The sequence below is a fragment of the Hylobates moloch genome, unplaced genomic scaffold (assembly GCF_009828535.3).
Source record: "Hylobates moloch isolate HMO894 unplaced genomic scaffold, HMol_V3 SCAFFOLD_23, whole genome shotgun sequence".
NCBI lineage: Eukaryota > Metazoa > Chordata > Mammalia > Primates > Hylobatidae > Hylobates > Hylobates moloch.
The window spans coordinates 27,059,729-27,083,769 of NW_026652298.1; the positions used below are offsets into that span (position 1 = coordinate 27,059,729).

Genomic DNA, 24,041 nt, shown 5'->3' on the forward strand with positions numbered 1-24,041 from the left:
ATTACAATAAATACACACATCTACAATGAGCAATGCAAATAGTTTCTCCATAGAGTTATGCAGTGTACAACATGCACCACTGTCCATGGCCATCCTGCAGGTAGGAGGTGAAGTGGAAAGGTCTCCAACTCAGCTCTAGAAGAGTGCAGAGTTAGAGAAGGTATCATGGAAGAGTTGACTCCCAAGATGATGTTTCAAATACAGATTAGGGTATATACCCAAAGAATTGAAAAGGTACTCAAACTAAAACTTGTACAGGAATGTTCATAGCAGCACGATGCAGAATAGCCAAAAGGAGGCAATAACCCAAACATCCGTCAACTGTTGAATGGATAAACAAAATATGATCTACCTATACAATGTGATATGACTCAGCCACATATAGGCATAAAGTCTGGGACCTGCTACAACATGGGTGATCTTCAGCCACATGCCAAGTGAAAGAAGTCAGACACAAAAGGCCACACATGTTATAATTCCATTTATGCAAAAAAATCTAGAATAGGTAAGTCCACAGAGACAGAAAGCAAATTGGTGGTCGCCAGGGCTTATGGGGGAGTGACTGCTTAATGGGTACAGGGTTTCATTTTGGGGTGAAAGAATATTTTAGAACTAGATAGAGGTGGTAGTTATGTAACATTGTGAATGTACTAAATGCCCCTGAATTATGCATTTATTTATTTATTTATTTTTATTACTATTTTTTGAGTTAGAGTCTCCCTCTGTCACCCAGGGTGGAGTGCAGCGGCACGATCTCAGCTGACTGCAACCTCCACCTCCCCAGTTCACGCGATTCTCCTGCCTCAGCCTCCTGAGTAGCTGGGATTACAGGTGTGCACCACCACGCCCAGCTAATTTGTGAATTTTTGGTAGAGATGGGGTTTTGCCACGTTGGTCTCAAACTCCTGACTTGAGGAGATCCAGCTGCCTCGGTCTCCCAAAGTGCTGGGATTACAGGCATAAGCCACCGCACCCGGCTTGAATTATTCACTTTAAAGTGGTTCATGTAGTGTAAATTTTACCTCGATGGAAGAAAAAAAGAGAGAGAGAGAGAATGGATTAGGCCAGAGGAGAAGTGGTGGTGGGTGCACCGGGCAGAAGAAATAGCTTGTGCAAAGCAAGGAAGGAGTGAAACTGCTTTGTACGGAGGAGAACGCTGCTTTTGGGTCCAACACAAGCTCAGGCTTGGGGAAGGAATCAGATAAAAAGTTCCAGGATCTCAGAGTTCCCTGTGCTCCACACGGGTTGGCAGACAGCACCCACATGGAGTCCTTCTGCTCGTAACCAGCACCCTGCAAGCTTCCCACGCCTGGAAGCGGTGTGTTTCCGATGGGAACGTCAGGCCAGAGGTCTCCCAGCAGCCCCCAGCTTGGAGCCGCGCTGGCAGCTCCCAGGCCTTCTCCTGAAGCCCGCTTCCTCTCCTGGGGGGCCTGTGAGCATCTGAGCCTATAAATCTATCTTGCTCTGGGCCTAGGATTCACAAGGCTGCCAGGAAAGCCTGCCTCTCTCCCTGAAGTAATGGATCAACATAGCCCGCCTGTCTGTCCATCTCAAAATCTTTCCTTAAGATAATGGAGGTTGTCTGGGCCGGTCCCAGGAAGTTCTCTCTGCCTGGGTTCTAATCACAGGGTACCTGGTTCTTCTATCCCTCACCCTCTTTTTAAAAATCACTTTTTAGTACTTTGGGAGGCTGAGGTGGGCAGATCACCTGAGGTCAGGAGTTCAAGACCAGCCTGGCCAACGTGGTGAAACCCCATCTCTACAAAAAAATACAAAAATTAGCCAGGCGTGGTGGCACGTGCCTGTAGTCCCAGCTACTCGGGGGGCTGAGGTGGAAGAATTGCTTGAAACCAGGAGGCAGAGTTTGCAGTGAGCCAAGATCGAGCCAATGCACTCCAGCCTGGGTGACAGAGCGAGACTCCATCTCAGAAAAAAAAAAAAATTTAAACTGGTTTCCCATTTTGCTCTGTCCTCGAGTGAATTTGTCCCCCTGGGTGGAAGCTGAAGGCATGAGTATCTGTCTGTCTCCAGAGTATAGTGGAGAGATTAAAGTTTGATTTGTTATTCCTGTTTGTTTTGTTTTTTTCTTTGAGATGGAGTCTTGCTCTGTTGCCCAGGCTGGAGACTGCAACCTCCACCTCCCATGTTCAAGCGATTCTCCTGCCTCAGCCTCCTGAGTAGCTAGGATTACAGGTGCTTGCCACCATGCCTGGCTAATTTTTTGTATTTTTATTAGAGATGGGTTTCACCATGTTGCCCAGGCTGGTCTCGAACTCCTGACCTCAGGTGATCCACCCACCTCAGCCTCCCAAAGTGCTGGGATTACAGGTGTGAGCCACCACGCCTGGCCTCCTTTCTCTTACAAATAGGGACACTCCCAGCCAGGATGACCTCATCTCAACATCCTTCCCTTAATTACATCTACAAGACCCTTATTCTACATAACATCACAGGTGGGATACAGTGGCTCACGCCTGTAATACCAGCACTTTGGGAGGCCAAGACAGGTGGGTCACTTGAGCCCAGGAGTGTGAAACCAGCCTGGGCAACATAGCAAGACCCAATCTCTACAAAAAAATACAAAAATTAGCCGGGCGTGCTGGCATGTGCCTGTAGTCCCGGCTACAGGGGAGGCTGAAGAGGGAGGATCGCTTGAGCCTGGGAGGTTGAGGTTGCAGTGAGCTGAGATCAGGCCAGTGCACACCTGCCTGGGCGACAAAGTGAGACCCCATCTCAATCAGTTGATTAGTCAATAACATCGCAGTCTGAGGTTCTGAGTGAACATATCTTCTGGGAATCACAATTCAACCCACCCCAGTGACCTTGGGTAAGTTGCCTCACTTCTGAACCTCACTCTCCTTATTTGTAAAATGGAGCCAGAGCCCACTCCAGGAGCTGCTGAGAGAATTCAGCGGGTCACTTCAACACAGAAGGGGTTCAGCATACGCCCGCAGTGCAGTGAGCGCTCGGGAGATCGGAGCTGTTAGTGGGATCGTAATTCGGTGGCTCTTTCTTTTCTGTCTTTTTTTAAGCTTTGCGGTCATGATGGTTTCATGAAGAACAATACCGCTTCTTTTTCTATTGACCATTTTTGGTGGGATGAGGAAAAGATTGTGTGTGTTCATAGCACAAACATGACCAGGATAGAAGTAGAATGGGTGAAAGTAGGTCTTCCTCCTGTCCCTTTTCTCAGTACTTCAGGCTCAGGCCTGTTTGTTGGTTTGTTTATTTGTTTTGTTTTGTTTTTGGAGTCTCGCTCTGTTGCCCAGGCTGGAGTGTAGTGGCGTGATCTCAGCTTACTGCACCTCCACCTCCTGGGTTTAAGCGATTCTCCTGCCTCAGCCTCTGGAGTACCTTGGATTACAGGTGCATGCCACCATGCCCGGCTAATTTTTGTATTTTTAGTAGAGACAGGGTTTCACCATGTTGGCCAGGCTGGTCTTGAACTCCTGACCTCAAGTGATCCACCTGCCTCGGCCTTCCGAAGTGCTGGGATTACAGGTGTGAGCCACCTCGCCCATCCCAGGTCTGTTTTTAGAGATAGGGTCTCACTCCGTTGCCCAGGCTGGAGTGCAGTGGTGTAATCACAGCTCACTGCAACCTTGAACTCCTTGGCTCAAGGGATCCCTATTGTCTCAGCCTCACAAGTAGCTGGGACAAGGGGTACGTCCATCACAGTTAGCTAATTAAAAAAAAATTTTTTTTGTAGAGACTGGGTCTTGCTATGTTGTCCAGGCTGGTCTGAAACTCCTGGCCTCAAGTGATCCTCCCATCTCAGCCTCCCAAAGTGTTGGGATTACAGACATGAACCACTGCATCTTATCTATATATCTCTCTTTTTAAAACACAAAAGGTACAACACTATGCTACCTCATCCTTTATCTTTAGCTTAATATATTTTGGCTATTTTTCTGTGTCCATCCATAAAGCTCTGCCTGGTTCTTTTCAATGGCTGCCTATTTTATTTGTGTATTTTTTTTAATTGTTTTTGAGACACAGTCTCGCTCTGTCGCCTAGCCTGGTATGCAGTGGCGCGATCTCAGCTCACTGCAACCTCCGCCTCCCGAGTTCAAGCAATTTTCCTGCCTCAGCCTCATGAGTAGCTGGGATTACAAGCGTGTGCCACGACCCCCAGCTAATTTTTGTATTTTTAGTGGAGATGGGGTTTCACCATGTTAGCCAGGCTGGTCTGGAACTCCTGAACTCAAGTGATCCACCCTCCTTGGCCTCCCAAAGTGTTGGGATTACAGGCATGAGCCACTGCGCCCAGCCTGTCTATTTTCAAATGTGCTATTATATAAACACACCAGAATTGAAACCCCAGAGTTGACTAGTCTTTATGCCTTTTGTCTTGAGGATTTCGTTCAACCAGGCCACCCAAACATCTGTATATAATCCGAGGGAAGAGAGAGAGAACTGGTTGGAGTTGGGCATAGAATCTGAGGAACGTGCCCACCTCCAATCAGTTCTCTCTTCAGATTTCAGAAGGAAGAAAGAGTCATCTCTTTCACCTTGCCTTCTTCAGTCCCATCCATCCTTCCGTTCATATTCCCATCCATCCATCCATCCATCTCACTCGTTCACCCACCTATCCACTCTGTCCTCCCTCCCATTCACCCACCCATCCACTCTCTCATCCATCCATCCACCCAGCTATATACCCACCCACCTACCCATCTACCCACCCTTCCCTCCTTTCTTCTTTCTCTGTTTCTTTCTTCCTATCTATCCATCCATCTATTCATCCATCCTTCCTTCCTTCTTTCCATCCATCTATTCATCCACCTACCCACCCACCCACTCATCCATTTGTCTTCCTGTCTTCTACCTATCCATCTATCCATTCTTCCATCCAGCCATCTATCTGCCTATTCACCCAACCTCCCATCCATTTATCCTCCTGTCCATTTACCTATCCATCCATTCTTCCATCCACCGATCCTTTCTTCCTTCCTTCTTTCCTTTCTTCCTTCTTTCCATTCACTTACCCATCCACCTGTCTTTCCATCCTCCCACCCATCTACTCATCTATCCATCCATCCTCCCATCCATCCATCCATCCTCCCATCCATCCATCTCCATCCATCCATCCATCCATCTTCCCACCCATCTGCCCATCCACCCACCCACCTACTCACCTACTCATCTGCCTATCCACCCACCCATCCACCCTCCCATCCATCTGTCTATTCATCCATCCACCCACCCATCCATCTACCTACCCATCTACCCACCCTTCCATTCACCCATCTACCCTTCCTTCCTTTCTTCCCTCTTTCCGTCCACCTATCATCCCATCCATCTACTCATCCATCCCTCCATCCATCCATCTAACAAGTATAATTCAGCACCTGCCAACTATCTGCCAGTACTAGAAATACAATGTTAAACCAAGCCTAGAAGATTTTTGATGACATGAAGCTTGTGAGAGCTGAGCACTAAACTAGTAGGACTGAAGCCAGGGAGTGGATTTAAGAAATGCTTGTCGCTGTGGCATTGTCTACCAGCAGATGTGATGCTGGGATTTCTACATTGTTAGGTGACCACTGAAAGTGTTGGTAACTGTTCTAAGATCTCTCTTTGGGAAGGAAATGTGTCTTCAGAGCCTGACTCCACCTCAGAGGCCTCTTTAAGAGTAGAAGGTGATGGGTAATGTCTGCTTAATCACGTCTCGTTCTTTGATGACCTCTGTATCTTTTGGGTTTCCGTGGTGGTAAACAACAAAGACTGACTCTGTCATCTAGTAGAGGAAAGGGATTTGTAGGGGAGTATGGAGGAGCTCACAGATACGGCGGGAACGCTGGGAATCAGGCTAGGTAAATGACAGAAGGTGGGCTGCTTGGGCCCAGGGGCAGAAAGGAAGTCTGCCTCAGGGGTCTGTCCACCTGCTGTGCTTCCCTGTCCTTGACTGAGCTTGGAGTTTTAGGCCAGAGAGTCTGACCAATGCAGCCTGGAACACATTCTTACCTCTTTGTTGAAGGTACTTATGAGGCAGTTCCACTAAGACTGTACATGATGGTAGGGGTGATGGGGGAAACCTCAAGGACCACAGGATGCTTCTGGAAGAAGAGGAAATGGATGCTGGATTTATAAAAAAACACAAATGTGCACAATACTATATTACAGATGAAGGAACTGAGGCATGGAGTTTAAGAATATTTGCCCAAGGCCACAGAGCGGAGAAGTGGCTAAGTGAGACCCTGATCTGTATAGATCCAACATCTGTGTTTGGTCCCTAACCTAATCTGGGTGGGGTGGGCCTCCCGGGACACCTCCAGAGCTGATGTGGCTGGATGCTAGTGATTCCTGGATCAGTCAGGCTCCAGCATCTTTCTGGGGCTGCCTCTGGGACTTTGGGGCTACCCTTTTGGCTTTGGTCGTGGCCCCTGTGGCCTGGGCAATAAGCCCAGCTGACCTGTTGTCACTTCCAGTGAGGCCGACATGGAGAAGCTTTAGAATGCGAGGGCCTTGGGAGGAGCCAAATCCAGACCCTTAGCTCAGAGCTCATTTTAATTCATGGCTCTTTTTTCTTTCTGTTTGCAGATCGGGAGGACCAGTCCATTCTGTGCACGTAAGTGGAACTGCTTTTTATTCTGTTTTTTTTTGTTGTTGTTGTTTGTTTGTTTGTTTGTTTTTTAATCTGGAGTCGAGATCCAACCTATGAAAGAAAAGATCCATGAGTGCAGAGATCTTTGATTTGTTCATGGTTCCCAGTGCCTCTCTTTATACCTGGCACAGTATAGATGCTCATTAAACATTTGTGATATATGGTCTTCTGTGGAGGCAGGCAAGCTTAAACTCTTAATGACACCTGGTATCATTTGGTTCCATACCTCTCCTCCTTCTAAAAAACTAGCATTTATTCAACATGTACTCTGTGCCAGGACTTGAACTAAAGATTTTATATGCAGAATCTCATCTGATTGCATAACACTGTCTGTGTTGATAGGGAAGATGTTAAACTATCACTTTAATATTTCACATTTATCAAGCCACAAACACATCAGTGCCATATTTGGTGGTTGGTGTCACTGTTTCTTTGAAGACCTAGGTACATAGGCAGAAGATAGTAACTCAATTTTAGAATCATTCAGAGAGTTTTCACTATTGTATTTATATGCAAGTAACATATATTAATATATATTATTGATTCATTGACATTGAACTCACAGCCAGCAGCTCTGTGGCTGATGCCTGGATGAAGTTTATCTGATGTGTATTTCTTACATAATGGATATCACAACCTTATTGTGCTTGGAAACATGAGCCAACACTTGAGCACTATGCTGGGGACATTTTAGTATGTGTGCTGCTGAAGGGAGCACATCTGAGAGGACATTTTAACCTGCAAAATAACTAACAAAAAGCCACAAAAATACAAAAAAAGTGGCACTAAATACACTACAAAGAGGACACTTGTTTACAGTATGAGAGTTGAAACTAGAAGATAGAGCATTCCCCTGTTCAACCTGAGCTGGGAACGTGTGCATTGGGGGAATCGAATTTTCCTTGCTCTGCACATGTTCACAAATGACCACAAAAGTGACATGAATATTGATTTTGGGGTTACAAATAACTTTCAGCAGGTCGGTGAATTTGCAAATATGGAATATGTAAATAGGATAGACTGTGCATATATATATTTACATAATATATAATATGTATTATATTTAATATATTTATATTCATATATATATATATTCGAAGGTCTGGAAGCAACTAAAGCTATAATCAACAGGGGTTATTTAAATAAAATATAACATTTCCAGGTAGCCACTACAAAGAGTGAGGCTGATCTATTTATGCTCAGAGAGAACCCTCTTTATAGATATACCGTTGAGGGGAAAACACAAGGGCAAACCAGCATATGCACAATGTAACTGTGCATGTCTTTAAAAAGAGCAGGAATGTGTGGACATGCATATGTTTCCTATTTGCATGAAATTATCTGGAAGGACAATTAAAAACTAGTAATAAGAATTGCAGATGGTGATGGATGGTAGGATGGCAATTAACTGTATCGAGAGAAGACTGAAACAGTTCATAAGTTTGGGGTTGATATAGACAGAAAACCTGGAAACAATAAAACAAAGGCAATTATAAACTCCAGGAAAAACCAAAAGTTGGGATGGAAGGAGAAGTAATCACATTGGACTAAGGAGCCCAGCTGTGCAAGTTTGGAGTATTTATCTAGCCAGATTAATTACGGGTGATGGAATTGGCTCTGTGGGGAAAGGGAAGAGGATTAGATGGAAACTGAATTATCATATTCCATGGTAGGAAGTAAACATTTGATGTTTGACAATGAATAGTCTGGATCTAGAGATACAATGCTACCTAGATATGTGGATATAAATGCTAAAACAACCTGCTGACCTGGTTTCCTAGTTTTCTGGCTTCTAGGGGTCACCTGCATTCCTTGGCTTCTGGTCCCTTCCTCCATCTTTAAATCCCGCAGCATCATATCTTCAAATTTCTTTGTCTGGTCCCCCTACCTCCCTCTTATAAGGCCCGGTATCTTTTTGGTTATAGTAGCGCCACCTAGATGATCCAAGACAGTCTCCTCATCTCAAGCAAACATATTCACAGACTCTGAGGATAGGCCATGGACATTCTTGTGGGGGCTGTTTTTCAGCTGACCACAGAGGCATTTGATCCCCTAGGAGCCAAACCCACGTGTGAGCCATATGTCATCTCCCCAGGAACCAAAATAGTGTTGCTCAACTGCCTTCTGTTGAGTGAATGAATTAAGTATGGTAACAGAGAGGTGCAGGAAAGAGTAGGACTTTCAAATGGCTTCCTAGCTGTGTAGCTATGCACGGGTCACTTGACCTTTCTAAGCTGAGCTTATGGAGAGGCTGTGAAGATGAAGAAGAGGCCACCCTGCTCTCATTTCCAGCCCCATGCCATCAGCAGGTGTTGCTTCATCTAAAACAGTGCTGTCCAACAGAACTTTGTGATGAGCACAAAGTTCATTTAAAATGTTCACTTAATTGAGCTCTTAAAAAGTGGCAAGTATATTGCAGAACTGAATTTTTAAGATTTTAGTTAATTTAGGTAGTGGTTCCTGCCTTGGACTGTGTGACGCTGAAATATTTCTCATCTCTGTCCATTCCTCTGACTCCACCACCTCCTCCTAGTTCAGGGTCCCGTCACCTCTCACCAGGGCCTCTGTAGCAGTCTCTTAAGCTCCCTGCTCCCATTGCTTGCTTGCTTCCTTCCTTCAATAAATATACATTATAAGACTATTCATTCATTATTCATTGAATAAATATTCATTAGCATGCTATCATAAAGTGTGGATTCCAGAACCTAACCCCTTGGGTTTGAATTCTGGCTCCATCATCATCTAGTTGTATGCTCCGGGAAACATGTCAGTTCACTTCTCTGAGCCTCAGTTTCCCCATCTGTAAAATGGGAACAATAAGCACCCCATTGGGTTGTTGGAAGGATGAAACGAGTCACTATATGTGAAGAACTGAGAAACAGGCCACTGCCCCATGGTGAGCACTTTGTAAGGATCAGCTGCTATTGTAGTGAAAGTGCTCACTATTTTTTTTAAATCCTTCCTGCAATCCAGTATCCATCCCGCAGTTTGTTTGTTTGTTTATTTTTGAGACGGAGTTTTGCTCTTGTTGCCCAGGCTGGAGTGCAATGGCGTGACCTTGGCTCACTGCAACCTCCACCTCCCAGGTTCAAGTGATTCTCCTGCCTTAGCCTCCCGAGTAGCTGGGATTACAGGCATGTACCACCATGCCGGGCTAATTTTGTATTTTTAGTAGAGACAGGGTTTCGCCATGTTGGTCAGGCTGGTCTCGAACTCCTGACCTCAGGTGACCCAGGGAGCCTCGGCCTCCCAAGTGCTGGGATTACAGGCAGGAGCTGCTGCACCTGGCCTATCCTGCAGTTTGTTTTTGTTGTTGTTTATTTTTTGGTTGAGAGAGTCTCACTCTGTTGCCCAGGCTGGAGTGCAGTGGTGTGATCTTGGCTCACTGCAACCCCCACCTCCTGGGTTCAAGCAATTCTCCTGCCTCAGCTTCCCGAGTAGTATGCCATCATGCCCGGCTAATTTTTGTGTTGTTAATAGAGTTGGGTTTTCTCCATGTTGGCCAGCCTGGTCTCAAACTCCTGATCTCAGGTGATCCACCCACCTCGGTCAGCCTCCCAAAGTGCTGGGATTACAGGCATGAGCCACTGCGCCCAGCCCATCCTGCAATTCTGATTCTCCCCACACTGGTTCTAAAGCCCCATTCCCCTCCTGAAATGGTTTCCTGCACCCATGAGAATAAAACTCAGATTCCTTAGTGTGACTTGGAAGACTGAGTGTGATCCGCTCTTCCCTCGTCACTTCCTGCTGTCCCCCTCCCTTGTGGCCCTCCAGCTATGCTGGGGGCCATTCTGTCTCACACCCGGGCCCAGCATTTCCCTCCGTTGGACCTCTGTCCGTACTGTTTGCCCTGCCTGGCCCACCCTTCCCTCCATCCTTCCCACAGGGCTCTCTTGTAACTTTCAAGGCTCAGCAACTCCCTGGCTTCCCCATCCACAGCCTCCCCTCTCCTCCCTTCCCCTCGATCTTCTCAGCCATATCACCCCATGTAGCAATGATATCTCCACCACAAAACTATCTTGATTATTTGTTTACTTGGCTGTTGTGTATCTCCATCTCCTGGAATGCAGCGTTAGCAAGGACTTAGCACACTGCCCCCACACAGCCAGTGCTGGAGAAGGAGGCCTTAGCCGTTGTTAGGGAGGAAATCCCAAAACGATCCAACTTTTATTCGCAGATGCATCCAGTCAGCCCAGACCACCAACATCTTCAGTCTCTGTATTCAATTTTATTTTGCTTGTTGTGAAATTCAGCCGAAGTGACTTGAAGAACCTACAAGTTGACAGCAGGGCTGAGCTTTTAGCCATAGTTGGTGATCAAGAGAAGCCAGGCTGGAACCAACTGTTTGGTTATGCAGTTAAGAAACTGAACATTGGCCACGTGCCGTGGCTCATGCCTGTAATTCCAGAACTTTGGGAGGCCGAGGCGGGTGGATCACGAGGTCAGGAGTTCGAGACCATCCTGGCTAACACGGTGAAACCCCGTCTCTACTAAAAAAAATACAAAAAAATTAGCCGGGCGTGGTGGCGGGCGCCTGTGGACCCAGCTACTCGGGAGGCTGAGGCAGGAGAATGGCGTGAACCCGGGAGGCAGAGCTTTCAGTGAGCCGAGATCGCGCCACTGCACTCCAGCCTGGGCGCCAGAGTGAGACTCTGTCTCAAAAAAAAAAAAAAAAGAAACTGAAAATTGGCTAGGTGTGGTGCTTATACCTGGAAACTCAGGGCCTTGACAGGCCGAGGCGGGAGGGTTGCTTGAGGCCAGAAGTTTGAGACCAAACTGAGGAACACAGTGAGGCCCCATTGCTACAAAAAAATTTAAAAATTAGCTAGGTGGGATGGTGCACGCCTGTAGTCCCAGCTACTCAGGAGGATGGGGAGGGAGGATCACTTGAGCTTAGGAGTTAGAGGCTAAGTGAGCTATGATGGCACCACTGCACCTCAGCCTGGGCAACAGAGCAAGACCCAGAGACAGGAAGGAAGGAAAGAAAGGGAAGGAAGACAAGAAAGGAAGGAAAACTGAAAGCTGAATAAAAGTAATTTTTAGGTCTGGGTTGTATTTTGTCTAGCATGTAATCCATCCAGTGTAATCAGTTTAATTAGAGGCCATGGGCCTGGCTGGAGAAAGAGCTGTGTGATCAAGGGGCTAAAGTAAGAGGAGGAGGGTGGTTTCACATAAAATTAGAGGTAGGGGGGTGCTTCCAGGCCCTCGGGAGGAGTTTGAACTTTCATCTAAAATGGATGACAGCCTGGGCACCGTGGCTCATGCCTGTAATCCTAGCACTTTGGGAGGCCAAGGCAGGCTGATCGCTTGAGCTCAGGAGTTCAAGACCAGCCTGGCTAACATGGCAAAGCCCTGTCTCTACAAAAAACACAAAAATTAGCTGAGCGTAATGGCATGTGCCTGTAATCCCAGCTACTTAGGAGGGTGAGGCAGGAGGATCTCAGCTCACTGAGCCTGGGAGGTGGAAAGTTGGCACTGAGCCAAGATTGCCCCACTGCACTTCAGCCTGGGTGACACAGTGAGACCTCATCTCAAAAAATAAATACAACAATCAAATAAATAAATAAAATAGATGAGAATGTGCTAAGGGACTCAAGCCAAGGAAGGACAAACTTTGACCAGTGGGTCAAATCAGGCCCTTGTCTGTTTGTTCTAGATAAAGTTTTATTGAAACACAGCCTCATTCACTTGTTACATATTTGCTTTTGTGCTACAGTGGAGAGCTGAGCAGATGTAACAAAGAATGCATGACCCTCAAAGTCTAAAATATTTACTGTCTGACCTTTTACAGAAAGAGTTTGCTAACTCCTAGCTTAAACAGTGGGAAAATGTGAATATTATTTATATTTTAATGATAGGATGAATGTTGAAAATCATTATACAAACAAGATATAAGCTCTATGGAAGCAGTGGTTATAAAAGTAATACTAGGTGGGCACAGTGGCTCACACCCGTAATCCCAACACTTTAGGAGGCCGAGGCAGGAGGATTGCCTGAGGCCTGGAGTTCAAGACTATCCTGGGCAACTTAGCGAGACCCCAAAAAATAAAAAAATTAGCTAGGTGTAGTGGCACATGCCTGTCATCCCAGCCACTCAGGAGGCTGAGGTGGGAGGGTCACTTGAACCCAGGAGTTCGAGATTACAGTGAGTCAAGATTGTGCCAGTGCACTCTAGCCTGAGCAACAAGCAAAACTCTGTCTCAAAAAAACAAAAGTAATAATAACTAACATTTTGGTATCCCAGGTATTGTTCTAAGCATTTTATACAAATATTCACTCATTTAATTCTCATAAGAATCATATAAAAGGTCAGGCGTGGTGGCTCATGCCTGTAGTCCCAGCACTTTGGGAGGATGAGGCCAGAGATCACTTGAGACCAGGAGTTTGAGACCAGCTTGGGCAACATAGCGAGGCCCTGTCTCTACAAAAAAAATTAAAAATTAGCCAGCTGTGGTGCTGTGCACCTGTAGTCCCAGCTACTTGGGAGACTGGGGCAGGAATATCACTTGAGCCTAGGAATTCTCAGCTGCAGTGAGCTATGATTGCATCACTGCACTCCAGCCTGGGCCACAGAGGGAGATCTTGTCTCAAAAAAAAAAAAATCATACAAGGTAAGTGTTTTTATTATACCCAGTTTATAATGGGGTAAAGAAACTGAGGTATGGAGAGGCTAAATGACTTGCCTAAGGTCACACAGGTAACTGGCAGAGCAGGGATTTGAACTTGAGCAACCTGGAGCCCATTATGCTATTCTGCCAACTGATGCTGTAGGGGAGAGAGGCGTTGCTTCTGCCTGGGGTTTTGCAGGACGTGTAGGAGTCGTACGGTACAAAATACCAGGGTGCCTTGCCAGTCACATAAAGACCAGGCACTGAGTAGCTGTGAGGTTCATCAGAGACAATTTGGCTTTCCTACCAGTGGCAAACCACAGGATGCAATGGAGTTGGCAGTATTCAACCCTGGGAGCCAGGACCAGCTGCAGAATTTGTAGAATTTTGCAAAATGAAAATGCTGGCTGAGAGCAGTGACTCACACCTGGAATCCCAGCACTCTGGGAGGCTGAGGTGGACAGATCACGTGAGATCAGGAGTTCGAGGCCAGCCTCGCCAACATGATGAAATCCCATCTCTACTAAAAATATAAAAATTACCCAGGCATAGCGGCGGTCACCTGTAGTTCCAGCTACGTGGGAGGTTGAGGCAGGAGAATCACTTGAACCTGGGAGGTAGAGGTTGCAGTGAGCCAGCATCACACACTGCACTCCAGCCTGGGCAATAGAGCAAGAGTCAGTCTCAAAAAAAAAAAAGAAAAGAAAAGAAAAAAGAAAATGCAGAGCCTTTATAAAGAATTAGGAAGAATTTCCAGATGGCAATATTAGAGTATCAAGCACAGGGTGGTCCCTGTGAGACTGTACAGGTCACACTCATGACGCCAGCCTGGCTGAGGGGTTAAGTGGCCATTGGGTGGTTCCTCCCAGATGCTGGGGCTGGACTGATTAAATGGACTTGGCATTGGGGTAGTTACAAGGCCAGGAGGCCATAACGTGGTCATGAGTCCAGTCCTTCTCCAGGAAGAGGGAGCTCAGTACTAAATTCCCCAAGAAACAAGAAAGGAGTTTAGGGTGCTCAGACCAGGAAGGCATCTTCGCCCCTAGAGGTCAGCGGTCAGAAAAGCCACCCTATGAATGTTTCTGGACCAGCTCTGAGCACGTCAACCATCAGACACCCACAAGCCTGGAGCTTGGGATGTTTTCTTTGGCAGAACCTCTCAGGGCAATTGATTTTTCTCAGCAGAACTTGGAAACAGTGGAGCCCAGCAGCTACACGGGAAGGCGTAGATTCCCAGAGTTTACATCCCACTCCCCATCCCGGGCAAAGTGGAAGACCATAGCCACTGACGGGGCACGTTGATGTCTTTGGTTTTTTTTGTTTGTTTGTTTGTTTGTTTTTTGAGACGGAGTCTCATTCTATTGTGCAGGCTGGAGTGCAGTGGCATGATCTCAGCTCACTGTAATCTCCACCTCCTGGGTTCAAGCGATTCTCCTGCCTCAGCCCCCCCGAGTAGCTGGGACTACAGGCGCCCACCACCAGGCCCGGCTAATTTTTGTATTTTTAGTAGAGACAGGGTTTCACCACGTTGGCCAGGCTGGTCTTGAACTCCTGACCTCAAGTGATCCAGCCGCCTCAGCCTCCCAAAGCGCTGGGATGACAGGCGTGAGCCACCACACCTGGCGATGTCTTTGTTGTAAAAGGGAGGAGGTGAGAGAGGTTCAAGGCCAGGGTGGAAAGGAAGGAATCGTTGTGGGAAAGAAGAAGTGAGCAGCAGCAGTCTAGGAACACTGGTTTGTCAGCATGAAGAGTGTGTTCCACACGTGTTGTTTGTGCACACTGCTGTCCTGATTCTTGTCTTGGATCTGAATAGTTTCACGACCACCTACGCCAGTGGTTTCCTACATCCAAAAATTTCTCTCCTTTATCTTGCTTTAATCAAAATCCATCCCCTTCACTTGAGAATGAAGTCTAGCAAAGTTCCCAGGTTAGCATGATTGATGTAATTCATACTTAGGTGTGAATGACTGAGTGGCTTGGTTCATTAATTTGGGCAAGTAAAGACTCCTGGAATATATGGCAAAACTCCGATGGAGTGGGGTTGGGACTTCACTCTGTCTTTTCTCTTTGCTGATTTGTTAAAATAAAAGGATAGGAGGCAGAACATGGGCCCTGGTGTCAAGTGGACCTAAGTTCAAATCCTGCTTCTCCTCCATTTCCTATCTGTGTGAAAGCAGGAGCAATTGTGGGCTGGAGCAATTTACTTCAACCTCTCTTTGCCTCAGTTTCCCCAGGTGGGTGATGGGGATCATTAATAACTGTCTCATTAGATTGCTGGGTAGAGTAAATGAAAAGATTTGTGAGCCCAAAGCCTAGTACTGTGCAGGCCTTCAACAAATATCAATTCCCCTTCCCCTGCCCTTCTTCTGGCCTTAGAAAGCAAGTCCCTAGAGGGTTGGGCCTGTGTCATGGAACAACTTGGTGAAATGTAGTAAAAGGAATTCTGATTGCATTAGAATCAGAGACCTGACTTTCCATTCTGACTGTATCCCTTCTTTGCTGTGTGACCTAGGGAAAATTGCTTACCCACTCTGGGCAAGACTCTTCCTTCTATAATAACATGGAGGCAGGAAGAGGATAAAGGAAATAATTCATGTAGAGCAATTAGCAAAGGGACCCTTCCCCCTATATCCCCCCCAATGACAAATGCCAATTCTCTCTCTTAAGAGATGGGATCTTGCTATGTTGCCCAGGCTTCTCTCAAACTCCGGCCTCAAGGCATCCTCCCAACTCAGCCTCCTGAGTAGCTGCGATTATAAACGTGGCCAGTTCTCTGCTGCACCTGGTTCTCCTCTTTTACACACACACACACACACACACACACACAGACACACACACACACACACACACACACACACACACACACACACACATATATATTCTGGTCTTAGTTTCCCCTTCTGGGGAAATGGGGTAATGCCTTCATGGTGCCCATTTCATAAACTGCCTCTGAGGCCATGTGAAATAATGTGGCCATTGGGAAGGAAGGCCTCTAGGAAGGGAAGGGACCGCACAAAGTCACTGCAAGATGTTTCATCATTCTTGGCCATCAGACACTTGATTTCTGGACAGTGGGACCTGTAGGATTAGGCCCAGCAATTTGGGGCACTTTTTTTTCTTTCTCTTTCTTTTTTCTTTTCTTCTATTTCTTTTTTAAGCCATGAGCCAAGTTATTAATGGGCCCTTGGCAGAGAAAATTAATTTCTTTATTTCCTAATTAGGAAGAAGAGCAGAGACTGTACTAGCTTTGGTGGCACTGGTTCAGCACAGAGAACCTTGGGCTGACCTCGGGGTGAACAAATTCTTTTCTCAACTTTAAAAAAAACTCTCTTATATTTTAGATATTAAGCGAGCTCAGAAAATGAGAGAGATAAGGCAAAGAAAGGAAACACAAAAACCAAAAGTAAACTGAAAAATAGAAGAAGATGATAAACAAGTGAAGTTTTGGTCAAGGCACTGTCCCTATCTTTCACTAGGAGTGGTGGGACATAGAGGCAGTATCTGGATGGAGCCGTTCCATTGTGATGATTTCTGGTGGCCAAAACAGGCAGCTAGTTCACAAAAGCCATCTTGGTAAAAAAAAAAAAAAAAAAAAAATCTACCTTCATATTCCAGGAGTACATACTTTTTTGATAAGACAAACCATGTCATGCTGATCTAAACATATCAGTCATTTGCACGTTAGTGTGAATTACTTCAGCTGGGCTTATTCTTAGATACTTGGCTGAGATCATCAGCTAGCCTCCTGATACATGGGGTGGGATTCCTCAGAGGATAAGGGGGCTTGCATCTACCCAGTAACCAATGGGATAACCAGTTTTTTGGTAAATTTTTCCTTCCATAAGGGAGCTTCTTAAACTTTAGGTCCTGGTACACAAGAGGCACTTATGTCCTTTCTTGAAGGCTGCTTTGTGCCTGGTCTTTCCATTTCTAGCAATGCTAATGATGTCTACAGGTGGATCATGAGGTCAGGAGATCGAGACCATCCTGGCTAACATGGTGAAACCCCGTCTCAACTAAAAATACAAAAAATTAGCCAGGCGTGCTGGCGGGTGCCTGTAGTCCCAGCTACTTGGGAGGCTGAGGCAGAAGAATGTCATGAACCCAGGAGGTGGAGCTTGCGGTGAGCTGAGATTGCGCCACTGCACTCCAGCCTGGGGACAGAGTGAGACTCCATCTCAAAAAAAAAAAAAAAAAAGTGTAGATGATTCCAAATAAACCTGTTTGGACCCGTGTAGGAAAACTAAGGTTTTCTTGCTCACCCTATTTTTTTAGAGATGAGGTCTTGCTCTGTCACCCAGGCTGGAGTGCAGTGGTGTGATCATGGCTCACTGCGGCCTCAAACTCCTGGGCTCAAGCCATCCTCCCACCTCAGCCTCCTGAGTAGCTGGGACTACAGGCATGCACCATCATGCCTGGTTAATTTTTCTTATTTTTTATACAGTCAGAGTTTCGCTGTGTTGCTCAGGCTGGTCTTGAACTCCTGGACTCGCATGGTCCTCCTGCCTCAACTTTCCAAATAGCTGGGTCTACAGGCATGTGCCACCATGCCTGGCTAATTTTTTGACATTTTTTGTAGAGGCAGTGTCTCTCTGTGTTGCTGAGGCTGGTCTCAGACTCCTGGGCTCAAATGATCCTCCCATCTCAGCCTCCCAAAGTGCTGGGATCACAGGCATGAGCCACTGCGTCCGGCCCACCTTTTCACTCTTTGTATCTGAATTCTTTTATACGTCCTCTCGGAAGGAATAGATTGGGCATTGGACCTAGGTTGGGGACCCAGCTCAGCTCACTACCAGAGATGTGACCTTGGGCAAGTTACTTCCCCTCCGGGAGCCTCCGTTTCACCCTCTGGGAAATGGTGGTGATAATTATTTTTGTCCTGCCTGGCTCATGGAACTGCGGAAAGGTCACCATGGAACGTGTGCATAGACGATGTTCCTGTGTCTTTCAGAGGCGAGTCTGGAGCTGGGAAAACTGAAAACACCAAGAAGGTCATTCAGTACCTGGCCGTGGTGGCCTCCTCCCACAAGGGCAAGAAAGACACAAGTATCACGGTGAGTGGCAGTTCCCAATCAGAGGCCGTGATTTAGCCAACCGGTCTCCAGCTTGCAGCCCAACCGAGATACAAACAGAACATCGTTGCAAGAACTCAGGCCCTGTCTGACTACCCCTCCCCTGAAGACTCAAAGAGGGACCGTCTTTTTGGCGAGCAGGCCTGTTGCGTCTGGGTGATTTCTTGGTTCAGCTAGAAGCATCCCTCCAGAAGGGGGCCCGTTTTGTGAAATGAGAATAAGCCCTTTCCTTCCATAGCGAGATCTTCCTCCACGTCGGGGCTTCTCAGTGGTGGCACTGATGTCATTTTGGACCAGATAACTCTTCCTTGGAGGGGCTTCCCTGTGGCTCGTAGAATGTTTCACGACATCCCTGGCCTCGACCTGCTAGATGCCGATAGCCCCCTTCCCTCCAGTTGTGACAACCAAAAATATCTCTAGATGTTGTCAGATGTTCCCTGGGGTGGGACAGTTGCCTTTGATTGAAAAGCACTCCTTTCAGTGAATCTCTGTAACGTCTCAGGGGTTAAGGTACCTTTTGGGTTCCCAGATTCCTCCACGTTTCCCACTGTCCCTGGGATGGAGATGCTGGCATCACTCAGCCCGTGGGCTTCAGTGCAGTGCCATTCAGTAACTGTGGATTGAGCACCTACTGTGTGCCAGGCACCACTTGGGGTGGGGACCTGGGGATAAGTCTGAGAGATGCTGTTTATTCTCTTCTCTGAGCTTCCGGACCTGTGGAAGAGCGCGTAGTTGTCAAAGAATCCCTCAAATAAACAGATGATGACACAGTATGACTAAGAGCTTGGGAGGAAAAGAAGAGCAGGTTTCTAGAGTCATCCCCTCTAGGGCCCATCCTTCTCTTCCTCCTCGTGTGTCAGCCCTGCCCCATCTATCCCACAGGAGGGGGCACGTGGTAGGGCCGCCAGGACTGGCCGGTGCCTCCGTCTGCAGGTTCATGGGTGGGAAGATGGTAGGATGGAGATCTGACCACGGCGTGGGGTGTCTCCAGTGTTCGCCATTCCGGATGTTGCTTTGCACCCTCAGAGGGGACTCTGGGGCAGCCACCATGGCCGGCTTGTCCAGAGGCCCTTGGAGATCTGGGATGGGCGCTGGTCGTGTCTTTGGAGATCTTTCCTTCTCCAAAGAAATGCAGGAAACTCAAGATTCAGCATCCTAGAATTGTCTCTGGCAAGTTGGTTTCTAGCCATAGTGAGTGGGAACAATGGCCCCAAAGGCTGCGTGGCAGTTAAAATACAGTTTCCACTGCCTTCCCTTTCCCTAAAGAGTAAACACAGGAAGGCCGGGCACGGTGGCTCACGCCTGTAATCCCAGCACTTTGGGAGGCCGAGGCGGGTGGATCATGAGGTCAGGAGATCGAGACCATCCTGGCTAGCATGGTGAAACCCCGTCTCTACTAAAAATACAAAAAATTAGCTGGGCGCAGTGGTGGGCGCCTGTAGTCCCAGCTATTCGGGAGGCTGAGGCAGGAGAATGGCGTGAACCCGGGAGGCGGAGCTTGCAGTGAGCGGAGATAGCACCACTGCACTCCAGCCTGGGCGACAGAGCGAGACTCTGCCTCAAAAAAAAAAAAAAAAAAAAAAAAAGAGTAAACACAGGAGATAATACTTTCTAACAGCTCATCGTTATCAAGGGCCTACTATGTGCTGCTTGTTGTGGCTGCATGTGTAAACACAGCTCAGACATTGCCTCACTGGATACTGTTTTAAGGAGGCTAATGTGGCCCCGGTAATTATGAAAACCTTTGAAATGTCTGGATCTCTAAGAAGTTAGAAAAAGGAGGGAGTGGCTGAGCATGGGGGCTCATGCCTGTAATCTCAGTGTTTTGGGAGGCCAAGGTGGGAGGATGGTCTGAGCCCAGGAGTTCAGGACCAGCCTGGGTGACATAGTGAGACCCTGTCTGTACAAAAAAAAAAAAAAATCACGAGAATTAGTTGGGCCTGGTGTGCATGCCTGTAGTCTTAGCTACTTGGGAGGCTGAGGCAGGAGGATTGCCTGAGCCCAGTAGGTTGAGACTGCAGTGAGCTGTGATCGCATTCCTGCAGCTAAACAGAGAGAAAAGAAACAGTATCAAGGAAAAGGAGCTGACCTGTCTGTCTGGGGGACTCCAGGCTGTTTGGGGGGGTCAAAGTCATGTATTCTCCAGCCCCTGATGTCCATGTGATGGAAATAACACTGACATTTGTTTTATACTGTGTTGTTCAACCACAGCAAGGCCCATCTTTTGCCTACGTGAGTAACTGAGAGTGTTTTCCTGGTGTGTAGGGGAGGCACGGAGTGAATTTAGATCTGCATGATCCTGTTGCACCCACCGAGTCCCGTAGCTGGTGGTAGAAATGGGGTAGGCCCTAGAGTTTCACAACTTAAATCAGTAAATGCACCAAGATACCATCCTGTGGGTGTCTGATGCCAGGGAAGGGTGTGGGGGTGCATTTACCACCCACGGGATGCCTATTGGAATCCCCAGGGTTGCGCTCCAGCCTGAAATGGATTTCTCCAGTTCAGAATGAACCCCTGCACCCTTCAAAGCATCCACTCCTGGTACCCTTGACTGGAACAACCTAGACAGAGACGTCTGTCCCATCTGGCTGAGTGTTTTAGGACTGTCAGGCCCCAAAGCTTCCCTGGCTCGATGGACAGTCGATGGCACAGCTGTGGCATGCCTCCCTCTTCTCTCCCTGCCATCATCCCTAAGTTTCTTCCCCCAGCCCTGTCCCTGGTGCACCAGTGTGTCCCTGTGCATGCGTGTGCAGTGCGTGTCTGTCTCTTGCATGCTGGTTGCTTGACTCAAGCCTCCGGAAACAGTCTTGGAGGTCGCGATGCACTAGCTTTGGTGGCGCGGTAAGGCCCCAGCTACGCAACGCATAACCTGGTCCTGCTTGGACCTGTGCATATGTAAACTCATCTCTAACACAGAGCTTGGGGGGCTGACGTATGGGTCCCAGCCTAGAAGAAACCCACAGGTGTCTTCCTTGGCTCCCAAAAAGATCATTCAATCCATCTTAGTTAGACCCTGGGTGACCGTGTTACAGACCAGAAGGAGAATTACAGTTCTTATTTGGGATCTGCTTTTGTGTGACCTTGACCGAGTCAGTTAACTTCTCGGGGCTACGGTTTCGTCATCTATAAAATGAACAGTTTGAACCAGGTCCCCCCATTTAAAGCTCTCTTGCCAAGACTTTTCAACTTTACCTGCTAGAATCCCCATTCTAGAAAGGGAGCCTTTTTCAGAGAGCATGGAGACCCCAAGTTTATGTGAACAAAAGTTATTCCTTTAGTCGTCTTCCCACCAACAAAGAAAGGCCCACGGTGCTCCTGGTAAATTTCCACCGGTCTCAGCTGTGGTGATTCCACTTGTGGCTGAGATTTGTATGCAGATGAGTCTTTTGCTTCATCTTTCTCTGGGAGCTACAAAAAGGAGAATGTGTGGACAAATAAAAACAGAAACAAATAGCAGCTTCCTGCTTTGTCCTGTAGACCAAGTACCCTGATGCCTTCCTGGCATGCGGAGGAATGAGGAGGAAGCCATGCCCATCCTTGTCCCCTCTAGACACTTTCCCAGCTCCTGTCCAGCCCAGCCCTGCTGCCTGGAAAGATAAGGAAGGGAAAGCTGGAGGGAGGACGAGGAGAAAAACTCCCAGAATCCAGGGCCAGGAGGCCTCGGGGCCCATCTGCAGCCGCCATGTTTTAGGGCTAGGCCAAGAGCAGCTCATTTGCTTTCCCAGCTTAACTTACCACATTGGCCCTTTCCTGCCATGATTAATCACGTGACCGCGTTTGTGCACAGGCAACCCCGCAGAGGGGGGCCGGTGGGCTGTGTACAGTCTCAGCTGCCTTTAACCCGATGAATGGAGCTCAGGCAACCTGCTTTGAAGCTTTATTCTGCAGTCCGCTAAGAGGATTCCTGGTGGGTTTTGTGCATTCCTTACTTGCCTGCTGTGGGAGACTTCAGAAAACCTGTCCTGAGAAAGGAAAAATCGCAACTTAAAAAAAAAAATTGCACTAAAATAATCAGAAGGAGGATTGTAGTGGTTTAGCTTGAAGAAGGCTGCTTGTTAAACATGAACAGCAGCATGACTGCCATGTACAGTGGGGCAGGTGGTGCACTGCACAACTCTGGGGGGGCACCATTCATCATGATGTAAATGACATCACTGACATTGTACAAGGCAGTGGCTTTGAGTGGCAGTGATGTTGCACAGATGAGCAGGCCCTAGTCTTGAAAAAAGTGACCTTCCTAGGGAGCAGATGTCCTAGCTGTTAGAGAGCTCAGACAGTTGCTTCTCTTCTTCTGAAATCCTCCTGTAAATCTGGACATTAGCATCAGGGTCTAAGAGGAGCTAGGAGATAGGAGAGAACTGTGGGTTAACGGCAGAGTTTTGTGACAACATCCATCCAAGGTAGAACTGTCAGAACCTGGGTTGCTTTCTCCAATAACTAGATGTGAATGAATTTTAGGGGGAGCTAGAAAAGCAGCTTCTACAAGCAAACCCGATTCTGGAGGCTTTCGGCAACGCCAAAACAGTCAAGAACGACAACTCCTCACGATTTGTAAGTAGCAAAGCCACGTGAGTTTTCCAGAAAAGGGTTGGTGTCATGTCCTGCCTGGGGCTGCAGAGTGTTCGCGCGCAGAGGTGGGAGGGGCGTCTGACCCTGGAGAGATGGGCTGTACCTCACAATCTTGCAAGGGATCCTGCGTCTCACACCCTCATTCATTCATTCATTTATTCACTATTCACTGAACAAATATTGATGGGCCTGGTGCAGTGGCTCACACCTGTAATAGCCAGAACTTTGCGACAGTGAGGTGGGAGGATCACTTGAGCCCAGGGGTTCTAGACCAGCCTGGGCAACAAAGCGAGACTGCATCTCTATTATTAAAATAAAATTTAAAAAATTATTTATTGAGCACCTGGTATGTGCTAGACCCTTACGTCCAATACCATTTTATGTAACAAAACATGAATTGAGTGCCAAATACGTACCAGGCACACACCTCCTCCAAGAAATATTTAGTAAGTACCTACTGTGTGCATTTACTCTGGTAGGCACTTTTACATGTACCACCATTCTCTTTGTTTTTTCTCATTTGCTGTTTTTATTAAGTGCCTGCTGTATACCAGGCACTGAGCAAGGCTCACAGGATTGCGATGGTTCCAGCCTTCATGAAGCTGGTTCTTCCAATTGAAGAACAGACAGTAAGTGAGGCAGGGGGTACTACCTTCCCAGGCACACTCCCCCAGGCTCCAAAGCAGGTTTTTGCCTGAGCCCAACAGGGGCAGGGGAACTCTGAAAGTGAGTAGTTGATGATACGTAGACAAAAATGGTTTTATTGTACAAAAGAAGCGGTTGTCTCCGTAGGAGCGTCAGAAAGATATTTTAGTGAGAAAAGATGAAGGAAAAATTGCCTCTGCATTCCAGGAGTAGGGGGTCTGTGAACTGTTGCTCACTGAGATGGGGCCCAGTGAAAGAAAGACTCTTTGCAGAAAGCTCTGCTCTGCTGAGCATATTCACATGGTGGTCCCTGACCCTGTGATCCCCAAGGTCCATTTTAGTAACAATTACATAATGTCTCCTTTCCTCACCCGAAATTAGAATCATAGATAGTATCACCTCCTACACGTATTAGATGAACACACATCAGCATAATGCCCTAACTGTAATATGAAGAAGAAATAACATAAGACAATTCATAATAAAAGTGTGAATTTCAGGCCGGGTGAGGTGGCTCATGCCTGTAGTCCCAGTACATTG

General features: G+C 47.3%; 1 protein-coding gene across 3 annotated transcripts in view; it reads left to right on the forward strand.

Moving 5' to 3' along the window:
* The window catches only part of MYH11 (myosin heavy chain 11), a 153,379-nt gene that overhangs the window by 51,285 nt on the left and 78,053 nt on the right, over positions 1–24,041 (forward strand). For all 3 annotated transcript variants that reach the window (XM_032145242.2, XM_032145244.2, XM_058433910.1), the window contains exons 4-6: positions 6,544–6,571; positions 18,167–18,269; positions 22,746–22,838. In XM_032145242.2, coding sequence (XP_032001133.1) covers positions 6,544–6,571; positions 18,167–18,269; positions 22,746–22,838 — 224 coding nt within the window. The remainder of the gene's footprint in view (positions 1–6,543; positions 6,572–18,166; positions 18,270–22,745; positions 22,839–24,041) is intronic.